The sequence below is a fragment of the Oncorhynchus mykiss genome, chromosome 28 (genome assembly GCF_057628025.1).
Source record: "Oncorhynchus mykiss isolate SJ-2025 chromosome 28, ASM5762802v1, whole genome shotgun sequence".
NCBI lineage: Eukaryota > Metazoa > Chordata > Actinopteri > Salmoniformes > Salmonidae > Oncorhynchus > Oncorhynchus mykiss.
Window position 1 is genome coordinate 41857330 of NC_143049.1, and position 17024 is coordinate 41874353.

A 17024-nucleotide genomic window follows, 5' to 3' on the forward strand; every position below is an offset into this window, starting at 1 on the left:
AACATTTTGACTGGTACTGTACATCTGATTCTACACTAACTACCGTGTCTACTTGTATTTTTGACCTAATTAGAGTTACTACGTGATAATTTAGCATTTAAAAAAAAAAACTGTCTATATTAAACTATGTACAAAAATACATTTCCGTCAAAATGTACCTAAATAAGTAATTGTGCAATATGACACGTGTCCCTGTTCCTTGTTGTACAGTAGAGATACAGAGTCCTTACAGTTACTAGGTCTACATAGGAGGAGGAACAAGGAGCTCCACTCCCTCAGTCACGTTTCTTTTCTCTAGTTGTCTCCATGTGAATGTGTGTGTGTGTGAATGTGTGTGTGTGTGTTTGCATCATGCAGTGGCTACCATAGGGTTCTCTCTCTCTCTCTCTAACTAGGATGCACCTGGCTGCAAGGCACAGCTAACCAAGCGGACCCCGGGATGAAGTAGTCTGGGGCAAGTGTGAGTACAGGTGTATACTGTGTGTGTGTGTGTACAGGTGTATACTGTGTGTGTGTACAGGTGTATACTGTATGTGTGTGTGTGTACAGGTGTGTGTACAGGTGTATACTGTACGTGTGTGTGTGTACAGGTGTATACTCTGTGTGTGTGTGTGTGTGTGTACAGGTGTGTGTGTGTGTGTGTACAGGTGTATACTGTACGTGTGTGTGTGTGTGTGTGTGTCTTAACAAGGTCTCTGTATTAGTTAGTGTGTGTGTGTGTGTGTCATATCATACAGCCCCAGAAGTAGAACTGGGAGGACGTCTATCAGAGCAGGTGTGTCTAAGCAGGAACACCTGAGCCTACGTCCCAAATGACAGCCTGTCCCCTAGAAAAACTGGTCAAAAGTGCACTATGAAGAGAATAGTGCAATTTGGGAGGCTTCCAGACTGCTGCTTGGTTCTGCTGCCCTCCGGTGGCCAGAAGGGTTCTGCTCTCCTCCGGTGGCCAGAAGGGTTCTGCTCTCCTCCGGTGGCCAGAAGGGTTCTGCTGCCCTCCGGTGGCCAGAAGGGGTAGGGTGTCTCAGCAGGGTGGATGGTGGAAGGGGTAGGGGGGTCTCAGCAGGGTAGATGGTGGAGGTGGAAGGGGGGTCTCAGCAGGGTGGATGGTGGAAGGGGTAGGGGGGTCTCAGCAGGGTGGATGTTGGAGGTGGAAGGAGTAGGGGGTCTCAGCAGGGTGGATGGTGGATGGTGTAGGGGGGTCTCAGCAGGGTGGATGGTGGAAGGAGTAGGGGGTCTCAGCAGGGTGGATGTTGGAGGTGGAAGGAGTAGGGTGTCTCAGCAGGGTGGATGGTGGAAGGAGTAGGGGGTCTCAGCAGGGTGGATGTTGGAGGTGGAAGGAGTAGGGGGTCTCAGCAGGGTGGATGGTGGATGGTGTAGGGGGGTCTCAGCAGGGTGGATGGTGGAAGGAGTAGGGGGTCTCAGCAGGGTGGATGTTGGAGGTGGAAGGAGTAGGGTGTCTCAGCAGGGTGGATGTTGGAGGTGGAAGGGGTAGGGGGTCTCAGCAGGGTGGATGGTGGATGGTGTAGGGGGGTCTCAGCAGGGTGGATGGTGGAAGGGGTAGGGGGATCTCAGCTGGGTGGAGGTGGATGGTGTAGGGTGGTCTCAGCAGGGTGGAGGTGGAAGGGGTAGGGGGGGTCTCAGCAGGGTGGATGGTGGATGGTGTAGGGGGGTCTCAGCAGGGTGGAGGTGGAAGGTGTAGGGTGGTCTCAGCAGGGTGGATGGTGGATGGTGTAGGGTGGTCTCAGCAGGGTGGATGGTGTAGGGTGGTCTCAGCAGGGTGGATGGTGGAAGGGGTAGGGGGGGTCTCAGCAGGGAAGATGGTGGAGGTGGAAGGGGTAGGGGGGGTCTCAGCAGGGTGGATGGTGGATGGTGTAGGGTGGTCTCAGCAGGGTGGATGGTGGATGGTGTAGGGTGGTCTCAGCAGGGTGGATGGTGGAGGTAGAAGGGGTAGGGGGGGTCTCAGCAGGGTGGAGGGAGGAGGTGGAAGGGGTAGGGTGTCTCAGCAGGGTGGAGGTGGAAGGGGTAGGGGGGTCTCAGCAGGGTGGAGGGAGGATGGTGGAAGGGGTAGGGTGTCTCAGCAGGGTGGAGGGAGGAGGTGGAACGGGTAGGGTGTCTCAGCAGGGTGGATGGTGGAGGTGGAAGGGGTAGGGTGTCTCAGCAGGGTGGAGGGAGGAGGTGGAAGGGGTAGGGTGTCTCAGCAGGGTGGAGGGAGGAGGTGGAAGGGGTAGGGTGTCTCAGCAGGGTGGAGGGAGGATGGTAGAAGGGGTAGGGGGGTCTCAGCAGGGTGGAGGGAGGATGGTGGAAGGGGTAGGGGGGGTCTCAGCAGGGTGGAGGGAGGATGGTGGAGGTGGAAGGGGTAGGGGGGGTCTCAGCAGGGTGGAGGGAGGATGGTGGAAGGGGTAGGGGGGGTCTCAGCAGGGTGGAGGGAGGATGGTGGAAGGGGTAGGGGGGGTCTCAGCAGGGTGGAGGGAGGATGGTGGAAGGGGTAGGGGGGGTCTCAGCAGGGTGGAGGGAGGATGGTGGAGGTGGAAGGGGTAGGGGGGTCTCAGCAGGGTGGAGGGAGGATGGTGGAAGGGGTAGGGGGGGTCTCAGCAGGGTGGAGGGAGGATGGTGGAGGTGGAAGGGGTAGGGGGGTCTCAGCAGGGTGGAGGGAGGATGGTGGAAGGTGTAGGGGGGGTCTCAGCAGGGTGGAGGGAGGATGGTGGAAGGGGTAGGGGGGTCTCAGCAGGGTGGAGGGAGGATGGTGGAAGGGGTAGGGGGGTCTCAGCAGGGTGGAGGGAGGATGGTGGAGGTGGAAGGGGTAGGGGGTCTCAGCAGGGAGGAGGGAGGATGGTAGAAGGGGTAGGGGGGTCTCAGCAGGGTGGAGGGAGGATGGTGGAAGGGGTAGGGGGGTCTCAGCAGGGTGGAGGGAGGCTGGTGGAGGTGGAAGGGGTAGGGGGGTCTCAGCAGGGTGGAGGGAGGATGGTGGAAGGGGTAGGGGGGGTCTCAGCAGGGTGGAGGGAGGATGGTGGAAGGGGTAGGGGGGTCTCAGCAGGGTGGAGGGAGGATGGTGGAAGGGGTAGGGGGTCTCAGCAGGGTGGAGGGAGGCTGGTGGAGGTGGAAGGGGTAGGGGGGTCTCAGCAGGGTGGAGGGAGGATGGTAGAAGGGGTAGGGGGGTCTCAGCAGGGTGGAGGGAGGATGGTGGAAGGGGTAGGGGGGTCTCAGCAGGGTGGAGGGAGGCTGGTGGAGGTGGAAGGGGTAGGGGGGTCTCAGCAGGGTGGAGGGAGGATGGTAAAAGGGGTAGGGGGGTCTCAGCAGGGTGGAGGGAGGATGGTGGAAGGGGTAGGGGGGTCTCAGCAGGGTGGAGGGAGGCTGGTGGAAGGGGTAGGGGGGTCTCAGCAGGGTGGAGGGAGGATGGTGGAGGTAGAAGGGGGGTCTCAGCAGGGTGGAGGGAGGATGGTGGAGGTGGAAGGGGTAGGGGGGTCTCAGCAAGGTGGATGGTGGAGGTGGAAGGGGTAGGGGGTCTCAGCAGGGTGGAGGGAGGATGGTGGAGGTGGAAGGGGTAGGGGGGTCTCAGCAAGGTGGATGGTGGAGGTGGAAGGGGTAGGGGGGGTCTCAGCAGGGTGGAGGGAGGATGGTGGAGGTGGAAGGGGTAGGGGGGGTCTCAGCAGGGTGGAGGGAGGATGGTGGAAGGGGTAGGGGGGGTCTCAGCAGGGTGGAGGGAGGATGGTGGAGGTGGAAGGGGTAGGGGGAGTCTCAGCAGGGTGGAGGGAGGATGGTGGAAGGGGTAGGGAGGTCTCAGCAGGGTGGAGGGAGGATGGTGGAGGTGGAAGGGGTAGGGGGGTCTCAGCAGGGTGGATGGTGGATGGTGTAGGGTGGTCTCAGCAGGGTGGATGGTGTAGGGTGGTCTCAGCAGGGTGGATGGTGGAAGGGGTAGGGGGGTCTCAGCAGGGTAGATGGTGGAGGTGGAAGGGGGGTCTCAGCAGGGTGGATGGTGGAAGGGGTAGGGGGGTCTCAGCAGGGTGGATGTTGGAGGTGGAAGGAGTAGGGGGTCTCAGCAGGGTGGATGGTGGATGGTGTAGGGGGGTCTCAGCAGGGTGGATGGTGGAAGGAGTAGGGGGTCTCAGCAGGGTGGATGTTGGAGGTGGAAGGAGTAGGGTGTCTCAGCAGGGTGGATGGTGGAAGGAGTAGGGGGTCTCAGCAGGGTGGATGTTGGAGGTGGAAGGAGTAGGGGGTCTCAGCAGGGTGGATGGTGGATGGTGTAGGGGGGTCTCAGCAGGGTGGATGGTGGAAGGAGTAGGGGGTCTCAGCAGGGTGGATGTTGGAGGTGGAAGGAGTAGGGTGTCTCAGCAGGGTGGATGGTGTAGGGTGGTCTCAGCAGGGTGGATGGTGGAAGGGGTAGGGGGGTCTCAGCAGGGTAGATGGTGGAGGTGGAAGGGGGGTCTCAGCAGGGTGGATGGTGGAAGGGGTAGGGGGGTCTCAGCAGGGTGGATGTTGGAGGTGGAAGGAGTAGGGGGTCTCAGCAGGGTGGATGGTGGATGGTGTAGGGGGGTCTCAGCAGGGTGGATGGTGGAAGGAGTAGGGGGTCTCAGCAGGGTGGATGTTGGAGGTGGAAGGAGTAGGGTGTCTCAGCAGGGTGGATGGTGGAAGGAGTAGGGGGTCTCAGCAGGGTGGATGTTGGAGGTGGAAGGAGTAGGGGGTCTCAGCAGGGTGGATGGTGGATGGTGTAGGGGGGTCTCAGCAGGGTGGATGGTGGAAGGAGTAGGGGGTCTCAGCAGGGTGGATGTTGGAGGTGGAAGGAGTAGGGTGTCTCAGCAGGGTGGATGTTGGAGGTGGAAGGGGTAGGGGGTCTCAGCAGGGTGGATGGTGGATGGTGTAGGGGGGTCTCAGCAGGGTGGATGGTGGAAGGGGTAGGGGGATCTCAGCAGGGTGGAGGTGGATGGTGTAGGGTGGTCTCAGCAGGGTGGAGGTGGAAGGGGTAGGGGGGGTCTCAGCAGGGTGGATGGTGGATGGTGTAGGGGGGTCTCAGCAGGGTGGAGGTGGAAGGTGTAGGGTGGTCTCAGCAGGGTGGATGGTGGATGGTGTAGGGTGGTCTCAGCAGGGTGGATGGTGTAGGGTGGTCTCAGCAGGGTGGATGGTGGAAGGGGTAGGGGGGGTCTCAGCAGGGAAGATGGTGGAGGTGGAAGGGGTAGGGGGGGTCTCAGCAGGGTGGATGGTGGATGGTGTAGGGTGGTCTCAGCAGGGTGGATGGTGGATGGTGTAGGGTGGTCTCAGCAGGGTGGATGGTGGATGTTGTAGGGTGGTCTCAGCAGGGTGGATGGTGGATGGTGTAGGGTGGTCTCAGCAGGGTGGATGGTGGAGGTAGAAGGGGTAGGGGGGGTCTCAGCAGGGTGGAGGGAGGAGGTGGAAGGGGTAGGGTGTCTCAGCAGGGTGGAGGTGGAAGGGGTAGGGGGGTCTCAGCAGGGTGGAGGGAGGATGGTGGAAGGGGTAGGGTGTCTCAGCAGGGTGGAGGGAGGAGGTGGAAGGGGTAGGGTGTCTCAGCAGGGTGGATGGTGGAGGTGGAAGGGGTAGGGTGTCTCAGCAGGGTGGAGGGAGGAGGTGGAAGGGGTAGGGTGTCTCAGCAGGGTGGAGGGAGGAGGTGGAAGGGGTAGGGTGTCTCAGCAGGGTGGAGGGAGGATGGTAGAAGGGGTAGGGGGGTCTCAGCAGGGTGGAGGGAGGATGGTGGAAGGGGTAGGGGGGGTCTCAGCAGGGTGGAGGGAGGATGGTGGAGGTGGAAGGGGTAGGGGGGGTCTCAGCAGGGTGGAGGGAGGATGGTGGAAGGGGTAGGGGGGGTCTCAGCAGGGTGGAGGGAGGATGGTGGAGGTGGAAGGGGTAGGGGGGGTCTCAGCAGGGTGGAGGGAGGATGGTGGAAGGGGTAGGGGGGGTCTCAGCAGGGTGGAGGGAGGATGGTGGAGGTGGAAGGGGTAGGGGGGTCTCAGCAGGGTGGAGGGAGGATGGTGGAAGGGGTAGGGGGGGTCTCAGCAGGGTGGAGGGAGGATGGTGGAGGTGGAAGGGGTAGGGGGGTCTCAGCAGGGTGGAGGGAGGATGGTGGAAGGTGTAGGGGGGGTCTCAGCAGGGTGGAGGGAGGATGGTGGAAGGGGTAGGGGGGTCTCAGCAGGGTGGAGGGAGGATGGTGGAAGGGGTAGGGGGGTCTCAGCAGGGTGGAGGGAGGATGGTGGAGGTGGAAGGGGTAGGGGGTCTCAGCAGGGAGGAGGGAGGATGGTAGAAGGGGTAGGGGGGTCTCAGCAGGGTGGAGGGAGGATGGTGGAAGGGGTAGGGGGGTCTCAGCAGGGTGGAGGGAGGCTGGTGGAGGTGGAAGGGGTAGGGGGGTCTCAGCAGGGTGGAGGGAGGATGGTGGAAGGGGTAGGGGGGGGTCTCAGCAGGGTGGAGGGAGGATGGTGGAAGGGGTAGGGGGGTCTCAGCAGGGTGGAGGGAGGATGGTGGAAGGGGTAGGGGGTCTCAGCAGGGTGGAGGGAGGCTGGTGGAGGTGGAAGGGGTAGGGGGGTCTCAGCAGGGTGGAGGGAGGATGGTAGAAGGGGTAGGGGGGTCTCAGCAGGGTGGAGGGAGGATGGTGGAAGGGGTAGGGGGGTCTCAGCAGGGTGGAGGGAGGCTGGTGGAAGGGGTAGGGGGGTCTCAGCAGGGTGGAGGGAGGATGGTGGAGGTAGAAGGGGGGTCTCAGCAGGGTGGAGGGAGGATGGTGGAGGTGGAAGGGGTAGGGGGGTCTCAGCAAGGTGGATGGTGGAGGTGGAAGGGGTAGGGGGTCTCAGCAGGGTGGAGGGAGGATGGTGGAGGTGGAAGGGGTAGGGGGGTCTCAGCAAGGTGGATGGTGGAGGTGGAAGGGGTAGGGGGGGTCTCAGCAGGGTGGAGGGAGGATGGTGGAGGTGGAAGGGGTAGGGGGGGTCTCAGCAGGGTGGAGGGAGGATGGTGGAAGGGGTAGGGGGGGTCTCAGCAGGGTGGAGGGAGGATGGTGGAGGTGGAAGGGGTAGGGGGAGTCTCAGCAGGGTGGAGGGAGGATGGTGGAAGGGGTAGGGAGGTCTCAGCAGGGTGGAGGGAGGATGGTGGAGGTGGAAGGGGTAGGGGGGTCTCAGCAGGGTGGAGGGAGGATGGTGGAAGGGGTAGGGGGGGTCTCAGCAGGGTGGAGGGAGGATGGTGGAAGGGGTAGGGGGGGTCTCAGCAGGGTGGAGGGAGGATGGTGGAAGGGGTAGGGGGGTCTCAGCAGGGTGGAGGGAGGATGGTGGAGGTGGAAGGGGGGTCTCAGCAACAGCGCATGCGTGGCGGGTTGAGCTCAGGAGGAACGTCTGGTTCAGGCTGCAGAGACAGGATACTGTTGGAAAGCTCCCTACTGGGAATCTCCAGAGGCATCTGATGAGACAGGAAGACAGAACACAGAACAGGAAGTTAACAGACAGTAGAAACAGAACGTCTTTATTACAGGCTACAGCTACATGTTATTACAGGCTACAGCTACATGTTATCACAGGCTACAGCTACATGGTATTACAGGCTACAGCTACATGGTATTACAGGCTACAGTAACACACAAGACAATATTGGGAATTCTAGGAAAACATTTTAGGAAATACTCCACAGGCATTTGGTGAGAAAGGAAGAAGACCGGAAGTAGACAGGAAGTAGACAGGAAGAAGACAGGAAGAAGACAGGAAGTAGACAGGAAGTAGACATGAGGAAGACAGGGAGTAGACAGGAAGTAGACCAGAAGTAGACCAGAAGTAGACCAGAAGTAGACAGGAATAAGACAGGAAGTAGACAGGAAGTAGACAGGAAGTAGACAGGAAGTAGACAGGAAGAAGAAGTAGTTAATAGGTACACACCTGATCACCAGATCACAAAGAATAGAAAATAGGGTTCAACGACATCCTTCCTTGTCTGAGTCAATGCTTAAAGCAGCAGTTGGTGTGGCAAACAAAAATGACTAATCACAATACTATAAAACACATTGTAGACTATTTTCACTTAATAATATACGTACAGTAACAGGAAACTATTGATTTCCTAACTAATACTGAAAAAAAAATCATTACATTGAAAATAATAAAATATATATTTTTAGTTATAGCAGAGACAACAAGAGCACAGTGATGTAACTACTCACCTTTGCTAGAATGTCGTCCACTAGTTTTAGAAAGCACTCCTCCACGTTAAAGTTATCCTTGGCACTAGCCTCGCAGAATCGCAACCCAGATATCCTGGAGACAAACTGCGGAGAGAAATGGAACTTCTGTAGTGTTGTTTCCCGGGGTATAAGGCAAGATTATAATTTACCCCTTTTTTTCTCCCCAATTTCGTGATATCAAATTGGTAGTTACAGTCTTGTCCCATCGCTGCATCTCCCTGTACGGACTCGGGAGAGGTCGAAGGTCGAGAGCCATGCGTCCTCCAAAACACGACCCTGCCAAGCCGCACTGCTTCTTGACACACTGCTCAATTAACCCGGAAGCCAGCCGCACCAATGTGTCGGAGGAAACACCGTCCAGCTGGCGACTATGTCGACTATGCGCCCGGCCCGCCACAAGTAGTCGCTAGGGCGCGATGGGACAAGGAAATCATGGCCGGCCAAACCCTCCCCTAACCCGGGCGACGCTGGGCCAATTGTGCGCCGCCTCATCGGTCACGGTCAGCTGTGGACACAGCCTGGGATTGAACCCGGGTCTGTAGTGACGCCTCAAGCACTGCGACACAGTACCTTAGACCTCTGTGCCACTTGGGAGGCTCCTGACCAAATTTTAAAGCACTCAGAACTCTGGGTAATGTACAACTGAAGATTTTTCCTTAACTGTCAGATTTTTCAGTGGATCTTCAGAGGAATGTGAAGGAAGCAGTGACATTTACACTGTGCATTGATGAGGTGAGCAATTGTAACAGGAGCAACATCTGTGTTTAATCTAGAGCGGAATTAACCCTTTACACTCGTGGGAATTGGCCTATATGGATAGGGCTAAATTGAAACATTTCTAACAGAACAACTATAAAAGCAATTGCATAACAATGGTAGCAATTGAAAGAGAACAGTTTGGAGATAGGGTTTGAGGGAGAGGACTAACTGGAGTCTCCAAGTCGACACACGACTCTCTTTCTGTGAGTCATTTCCAAGTCATTTCAAGTCAGTTTTAAGACTCAAGGACGTATCCTCCAACTATAAAAGGTGTTTTTTTTTGTAGCTCTCCTAGCTGTGTCGTTGAGGAACTGAAGTCAAGGACATTTGTCATTTTGTTTTGTTTGGAACACAGCCCTGCATCCCCACCATCACACAACTACTGTTGCTAAATAAACACAATCCTAAAAACGATCCATTATAAATCGCAATCTGGGTCAGGTGGGCTAGCTAAGTTATAAAATACAAAACTTACAGTGTTAGGCTTTCAAGACGCACTTCAGACAGATTGTAATTTTGGTGAGAATAGAACGGAGTGCCTTCTGGTCCTCAACGTCTCCTCTTTCAGAACATATTGACTCCTCTTGACTTACAGCATTTCCCCTCACTCAGAAAACAACAAAAGTTACCCAATGAATGGGCGGGATGGGGTCGACTTCATGTCGTTTCGCGCAGTGCTCTAGTTCAAAACGTCTGTCAGTCAAAACCCATACAGAGCTGTGAAGCGGAGAGATGGAACTCTGACCTCATTGATACATTTCCTCCCTCTAATGATTTGAGGCGAGGATAACGTTGGTTATCTGATCCTAGATCAGTGTGTAACTCACCCTCTCGGCAGTCTGTTTAGTGACGATGCGGTCTGTCTCACAGTCCAGCTTGTTCCCCACTAGCAGCAGCTCTGCCTCCTCTGAAGCATACTGACCAATGAAAGAGGAGAGATTAGTGCACTAGTATGTCCTCTAAAAAGCATTCTGACAAGGAAGGAAGGAAGGCAGGAAGGCAGGACCAGGGTTGGGGGGGGTACTGGAGGACCAGGGTTGGGGGGGGGGGGGAGTAGTACTGGAGGACCAGGGTCGGGGGGGGGAGTAGTACTGGAGGACCAGGGTCGGGGGGGGATACTGGAGGACCAGGGTTGGGGGGGGATACTGGAGGACCAGGGTTGGGGGGGGATACTGGAGGACCAGGGTGGGGGGGGAGGGGGGGGGGGGGAGTACTGGAGGACCAGGGTTGGGGGGGGGGGGGTACTGGAGGACCAGGGTGTGTGTGTGTGGGGGGGGGGGGGGGGTACTGGAGGACCAGGGTGTGGGGGGGGGGGGGGGGTACTGGAGGACCAGGGTTGGGGGGGGGGGGGGGGGGGTACTGGAGGACCAGGGTGTGTGTGTGTGGGAGGGGGGGGGGGGGGGGGGGGGGTACTGGAGGACCAGGGTGTGTGGGGGGGGGGGGGGGGGGTACTGGAGGACCAGGGTTGGGAAACACTGCTCTACTACATTGGGATTATAAAACTCACTCTCTGAAAGCCCACCAAGCTATCAAAAGCTGTTCCAAGAGTTTTTAGTCTGACCTTGTCGATCATCTTCATCCACTTGGGAAGGTCGTCGAAGGTTTCCTGCTTGGTGATATCATAGACCAGTACTATCCCTTTGGCCCCACGGTAGTAGGCGGAGGTTATACTGTTGAACCTCTCCTGACCAGCTGTATCCCTGGAGGTACAGGACACGTCACATATCAGACTGGATCCATGAGTTAGAGACAGGACACGTCACATATCAGACTGGACCCATGAGTTAGAGACAGGACACGCATCACATATCAGACTGGATCTATGAGTTCAGCAGCACCTCTCATTGTCTGGTGTCATAGTCATGTTTTTTTTTCAAGCCAAATGAAACTAGTTCAGACAGGACAACCCATTCAGTAAGGGAGAGGAATGGTTAAAAAAAATAATCTCACTTAAAGGGAATGTTTCTGATTACGGGGGAGGGGAGAGCTTAAGGGAGGGGTAGAAGGAAGGAGAGGTTGATGCTTAGAGCTGTGTGGAGGGAGGGACCAAGGGACGAAAATCTCAAAGCTGGGTGAAAGGAGGCAGGGTGGAAAGGAGGGATGAAAGCGGACTGGATCCATAAGAGACAGGACACATCACATTTCAGACTGGATCTATTAGAGACAGAACACATCACATATCAGACTGGATCCATTAGAGACAGAACACATCACATATCAGACTGGATCCATGAGTTAGAGACAGGACACATCACATATCAGACTGGATCTATGAGTTAGGGCAAGGACACATCACATATCAGACAATATATTAGTTAGACAGAACACATCACATATCAGACCGGATCCATTAGAGACAGGAAACATAACATATCAGACTGGATCTATTAGCTGGAGACAGGACACATCACATATCAGACTGGATCCATTAGAGACGGAACACATCACATATCAGACTGGATCCATTAGAGACAGAACACATCACATATCAGACTGGATCTATTAGCTGGAGACAGGACACATCACATATCAGACTGGAACTTGAATTAGGGCAAGGACAAATCACATAGACTGGATCTATTAGTTAGAGACAGGACACATCACATATCAGACTGGATCCATATACTGTTCCTAGACCATCATTGAAAATAAGAATGTGTTCTTAACTGACTTGCCTAGTTAGATAAAGATTAAATAAAGGTGTTAAAAAAAAATATATATATAATTTTTTTATATCGGCCAAATTGGTGTCCAAAAATACAGATTTCCAATTGTTATGAAAACTTGAAATCGTCTCTAATAAATCGGCCATTCCGATTAATCGGTCGACCTCTACTCTACAACAATGGTAGGCCTGATCACCAACAACTACGAGACAGCCTATAGGGAAGAGGTCAGAGACCTGGCCGTGTGGTGCCAGAATAACAACCTCTCCCTCAACGTGATCAAGACAAAGGAGATGATTGTGGACTACAGAAAAAGGAGGACTGACCACGCCCCCATTCTCATCGACGGGGCTGTGGTGGAGCAGGTTGAGAGCTTCAAGTTCCTTGGTGTCCACATCACCAACAAACTAACATGATCCAAACACACCAAGAGAGTCGTGAAGAGGGCACGACAAAGCCTATTCCCCCTCAGGAGACTGAAAAGATTTGGCATGGGTCCTCAGATCCTCAAAAGGTTCTACAGCTGCACCATCGAGAGCATGGTTCCATCACCGCCTGGTACGGCAACTTCTCGCCTTCTGACCGCAAGGCATTACAGAGGGTAGTGCGTACGGCCCAGAACATCACTGGGGCCAAGCTTCTTGCCATCCAGGACCTCTATACCAGGCGGTGTCAGAGGAAGGCCCTAAAAATTGTCAAGGACTCCAGCCACCCAAGTCACAGACTGTTCTTTCTGCTACCGCACGGCAAGCGGTACCGGAGCGCCAAAGTCTAGGTCCAAGAGGCTTCTAAACAGCTTCTACTCCCAAACCATAAGACTCCTGAACACCTAATCAAAATGACTACCCAGACTATTTGCAGTGCCCCTCCCTCTCTCACACCGCTGCTACTCTCAGTTGTCATCTATGCATAGTCACTTTAATAACTCTACCTACATGTACATACTACCTCAACTAACCGGTGCCCCTGCACATTGACTCTGTACCGGTACCCCCCTGTATATAGTCTCGCTATTGTTATTTTACTGCTGCTCTTTAATTACTTGTTACTTTTATTGCTTATTCTTATCCATATTGTTTTTAAACTGCATTGTTGGTTAGGGGCTCATAAGTCAGTATTTCACTGTATTCTGCACATGTGACTAATAAATCAAATTTGATTTCATTTGATTTGCTGTACCCTAGGTAGTGCAGGGTTACATGGAGGCTGACTGACAGTGGTGGAGCCCAGATCAATGGGTACAGTCCAGTACACTACTGTGCAGTAAGTCAGTCTGTGTGAGGTAGTGAGACAGAACAGTGAGACAGAGGAAATGCACCAGGAAGTTATTAAAGAGACTGACTGATGACTTCCTGTTTCCTGTTGACTCACCAGATCTGCAACCTGATCTTCTTCCCTCTCAGCTCCACCGTCTTGATCTTAAAATCTACTCCTGCAGGGGGAGGGAAGAGGGAGAGAGGAAGAGCCTGAAACACGTAGACATGTGCTCTACTGCAGTGCTCTACTACTCTAGTGCTCTACTGCACTGCTCTAGTGTTCTACTCTAGTGCTCTACTGCAGTGCTCTACTGCAGTGCTCTACTACTCTAGTGCTCTACTACACTGCTCTAGTGTTCTACTGTTCTACTCTAGTGTTCTACTGTTCTACTCTAGTGTTCTACTGTTCTACTCTAGTGCTCTACTGCAGTGCTCTACTACTCTAGTGCTCTGCCCTAGTGCTCTACTGCAGTGCTCTACTGCAGTGCTCTACTACTCTAGTGCTCTACTGCACTGCTCTAGTGTTCAACTGTTCTACTCTAGTGTTCTACTGTTCTACTCTAGTGTTCTACTGTTCTACTCTAGTGTTCTACTGTTCTACTCTAGTGCTCTACTGCAGTGCTCTACTACTCTAGTGCTCTGCCCTAGTGCGCTACTGCAGTGCTCTACTACTCTAGTGTTCTACTCTAGTGCTCTGCCCTAGTGCTCTACTACAGTGCTCTACTACTCTAGTGTTCTACTCTAGTGCTCTGCCCTAGTGCTCTACTGCAGTGCTCTACTACTCTAGTGTTTTACTCTAGTGCTCTGCCCTAGTGCTCTACTGCAGTGCTCTACTACTCTAGTGTTCTGCCCTAGTGCTCTGCCCTAGTGCTCTACTGCAGTGCTCTACTACTCTAGTGCTCTGCCCTAGTGCTCTACTGCAGTGCTCTACTACTCTAGTGTTCTACTCTAGTGCTCTGCCCTAGTGCTCTACTGCAGTGCTCTACTACTCAAGTGTTCTACTCTAGTGCTCTGCCCTAGTGCTCTACTGCAGTGCTCTACCACTCTAGTGCTCTGCCCTAGTGCTCTACTGCAGTGCTCTACTACTCTAGTGTTCTACTCTAGTGCTCTGCCCTAGTGCTCTACTCTAGTGCTTTACTACTCTTCTATAGTGTTCTGCCCTACTGCTCTACTCTAGTGCTCTACTCTAGTGCTCTACTACTCTACTCCTCTACTACTCTAGTGCTCTACTACTCTACTCTAGTGCTCTACTACTCTACTCTAGTGCTCTACTACTCTAGTGCTCTACTACTCTACTCTAGTGCTCTGCCCTAGTGCTCTACTGCTATAGTCTAGTGCTCTACTCTAGTGCTCTACTCTAGTGTTCTACTGCACTGCTCTACTCTAGTGCTCTACTGCACTGCTCTACTCTAGTGTTCTACTGCACTGCTCCAGTGTTCTATTGCACTGCTCTAGTGTTCTATTGCACTGCTCTACTCTAGTGCTCTACTGCACTGCTCTACTCTAATGCTCTACTGCACTGCTCTACTCTAGTACTCTACTGCACTGCTCTACTCTAGTGCTCTACTGCACTGCTCTACTCTAGTGCTCTACTGCACTGCTCTACTCTAGTGCTCTACTGCACTGCTCTACTCTAGTGCTCTACTGCACTGCTCTACTCTAGTGCTCTACTGCACGGCTCTAGTGTTCTACTGCACTGCTCTAGTGTTCTACTGCACTGCTCTAGTGTTCTACTGCAATGCTCTAGTGTTCTACTGCACTGCTCTAGTGTTCTACTGCACTGCTCTAGTGTTCTACTGCACTGCTCTAGTGTTCTACTGCACTGCTCTAGTGTTCTACTGCACTGCTCTAGTGTTCTACTGCACTGCTCTACTCTAGTGCTCTACTCTAGTGTTCTACTCTAGTGCTCTACTCTAGTGCTCTACTCTAGTGCTCTACTCTAGTGCTCTACTCTAGTGCTCTGATACTGCCTGAGCAGAGTTGAGATGACTTTAAGGAATTTAAAATAATTACGTCATCAAATAAAAAACGAAGTAATATACACAACTAAATATTGTACTATTTCATAGTAATTTCCTTTTCCCCCCCCAATTGGTGTCTACCCAATGTGGACCTGACAGAGACAATGGAATATTTTCAATGTTTTGGCAATTGAATGTTCACTATTTTTGGTTTTGGAATTAACTTTAAAAAGCTCTAAAATCATTGTAACATCATTTCAAAATGCACTTCATGTTTTTATTTATTTATTTATTAATTATCAAAATTAAATCCGTTATTTATTTTTTTTACGAATCGAACCGAAACCAATCAGACCTTTAAATGCACTGACCTAACAACAACAATCTCTAGCAAAGAGAACAGTTCGTTCCCTCAGTCAGTAGTACCAAAGATCTGCATAACTAAACCCAGATACACCACAGCCTGTCTTTTCCAACGGGAACTATTGAGTCAAAGTGGGCAGAGCCAATCACGACATAGCGAATTCCTATTGACGCCTTCTAGAGTTAATCTGCATATTTCCGTCAGGGAACGCCTCCTGCGTGAAGTACGCATGCGTGGTAACTCAATTCGCTTTTGCAATGGGTAAAAGTCTACATAACTTAGTCCACTCTGTTCATAACAGTTTGTAGTTTTGGGTACCGAAAAATGTAATTGCGTACAAATGTTTCATCGATGATAAAATATGCAGAATTTCGATAAGAATGAATCTCGATTCAAGCTTCTCCCACTGTCGGCCATATTTGGTAGTGAGTGGAAACGTCAAGCGGATGCTTCACATTTATACATCCGGTGACATATCTGTCTCATTGTTCTATCTGTGGTCGTACTGCTACATCTGCTGGACATGGCTCAAGTTACAGTAGTACTAGATGGCTGCTCTGTTGGACAGATTAGTGTCAACACATTCTCAAGGGTAATTCACCATATGGCAGTCTTTCCTTTTAGTTATTTACCAACTTCTGCTTTTCAGATAAGATTTTACTACAACTTTTGTCAACTACCATGGCCACACAGTAGCGGCTGGGTATACTTTGTGTTACGTTCAAAACAGGAATCTGTTCCAAAAACTTCATAAATAACAAGGTTGTTCAACAAACAACGCATACAAAAGTAGCATGATCAATTCAACTAGTTAACGAAATAGGCATCAACGTATCACCACGTAGTTTATTCTTAACGTTTGTCCATAGGATACCAGGAGTGAGGACAAACATTTTCCGGAATAAAACCTAGTGAGTGAAAAACTCCATGACATTAACCCACTCCTTACCCCTGGCATCTTATTCTGCAGTTAAACAACGTTTGTATGCGTTGTTTATTGAACAACCTTGTTATTTATGAAGTTTGTGTAACAAATTCCTGTTTTGAAAGTAAAAAATTATACCCACCCCACAGTAAGTAGCTGTTCAACGATAAAGGTTGGTTGCATTTCTCACTGACAAGTCATGCAACGCAAACATGACTAGACTTGGATCAAAACAACATAACTTGCTTTCAGATAGTTTGGCTAGTAAAGGACATTAGATGACCATTCCTTACCAACAGTTGATTTGCATGCTTCACAGAAAGTGTCGTCTGTAAATCGTTCCATTAGACTGGTTTTTCCCACGCCACGGGAGCCGATAATGATAATTTGAAGTTTGTAATCAGCGGGCCTCGGCGGCATCTTCCTGCGGCGCGACTGTGCCCCCAAAGCGGGGGAAGCATTCGCTGATCCCCCGCCACCGGCCATCCGCTTGATTTCATACCTCGAATCCATCAATAATTACACATTTGAACCCCTAGCTATATACGCTTTAAAATGGGAGAATATCACTTTTCTCTAGTCTTTTAAACGAGTTAGTTCAGGAAAGTTTTTCAACTTCCAAGTATGTTGTTTAGCTGCTGACTGTCAAGCGGATCCTGGGAGCATGTTCATTACGTCACCGCAGGCACCATAGAACCTCGCCAGTCTTCTTCTTCTTCGTTGGGATTTGGTTGGCAGGATCGCGTCCAACTTTCAGGTGGCTTACATCGCCACCTACTGTACTGGTGTGTGTGAGGCCATTCATGTCTTTTCTACATTATATTATTTTGATACAATAATACAACATTGTCCCTCTCTAAAAATCCACCACCCATTCCACTATTTAACCCTATAAAAACCCACCACCCATTCCACTATTTAACCCTATAAAAACCCACCAC

General features: G+C 52.5%; 1 protein-coding gene across 1 annotated transcript; it reads right to left on the minus strand.

Moving 5' to 3' along the window:
• Positions 1-6856: 6856 nt before the first annotated feature.
• Positions 6857-16790, minus strand: LOC110509140 (ras-related protein Rab-12). The gene is made up of 6 exons (XM_036966923.2): positions 16377-16790; positions 12949-13009; positions 10473-10611; positions 9739-9828; positions 8132-8236; positions 6857-7380 (listed from the first exon to the last, which is right to left on the minus strand). The coding sequence occupies exons 1-6, from the start codon at positions 16594-16596 to the stop codon at positions 7273-7275; spliced, it is 723 nt and encodes a 240-aa protein (XP_036822818.1). The 5' UTR covers positions 16597-16790; the 3' UTR covers positions 6857-7272.
• Between the last annotated feature and the right edge of the window lie 234 nt (positions 16791-17024).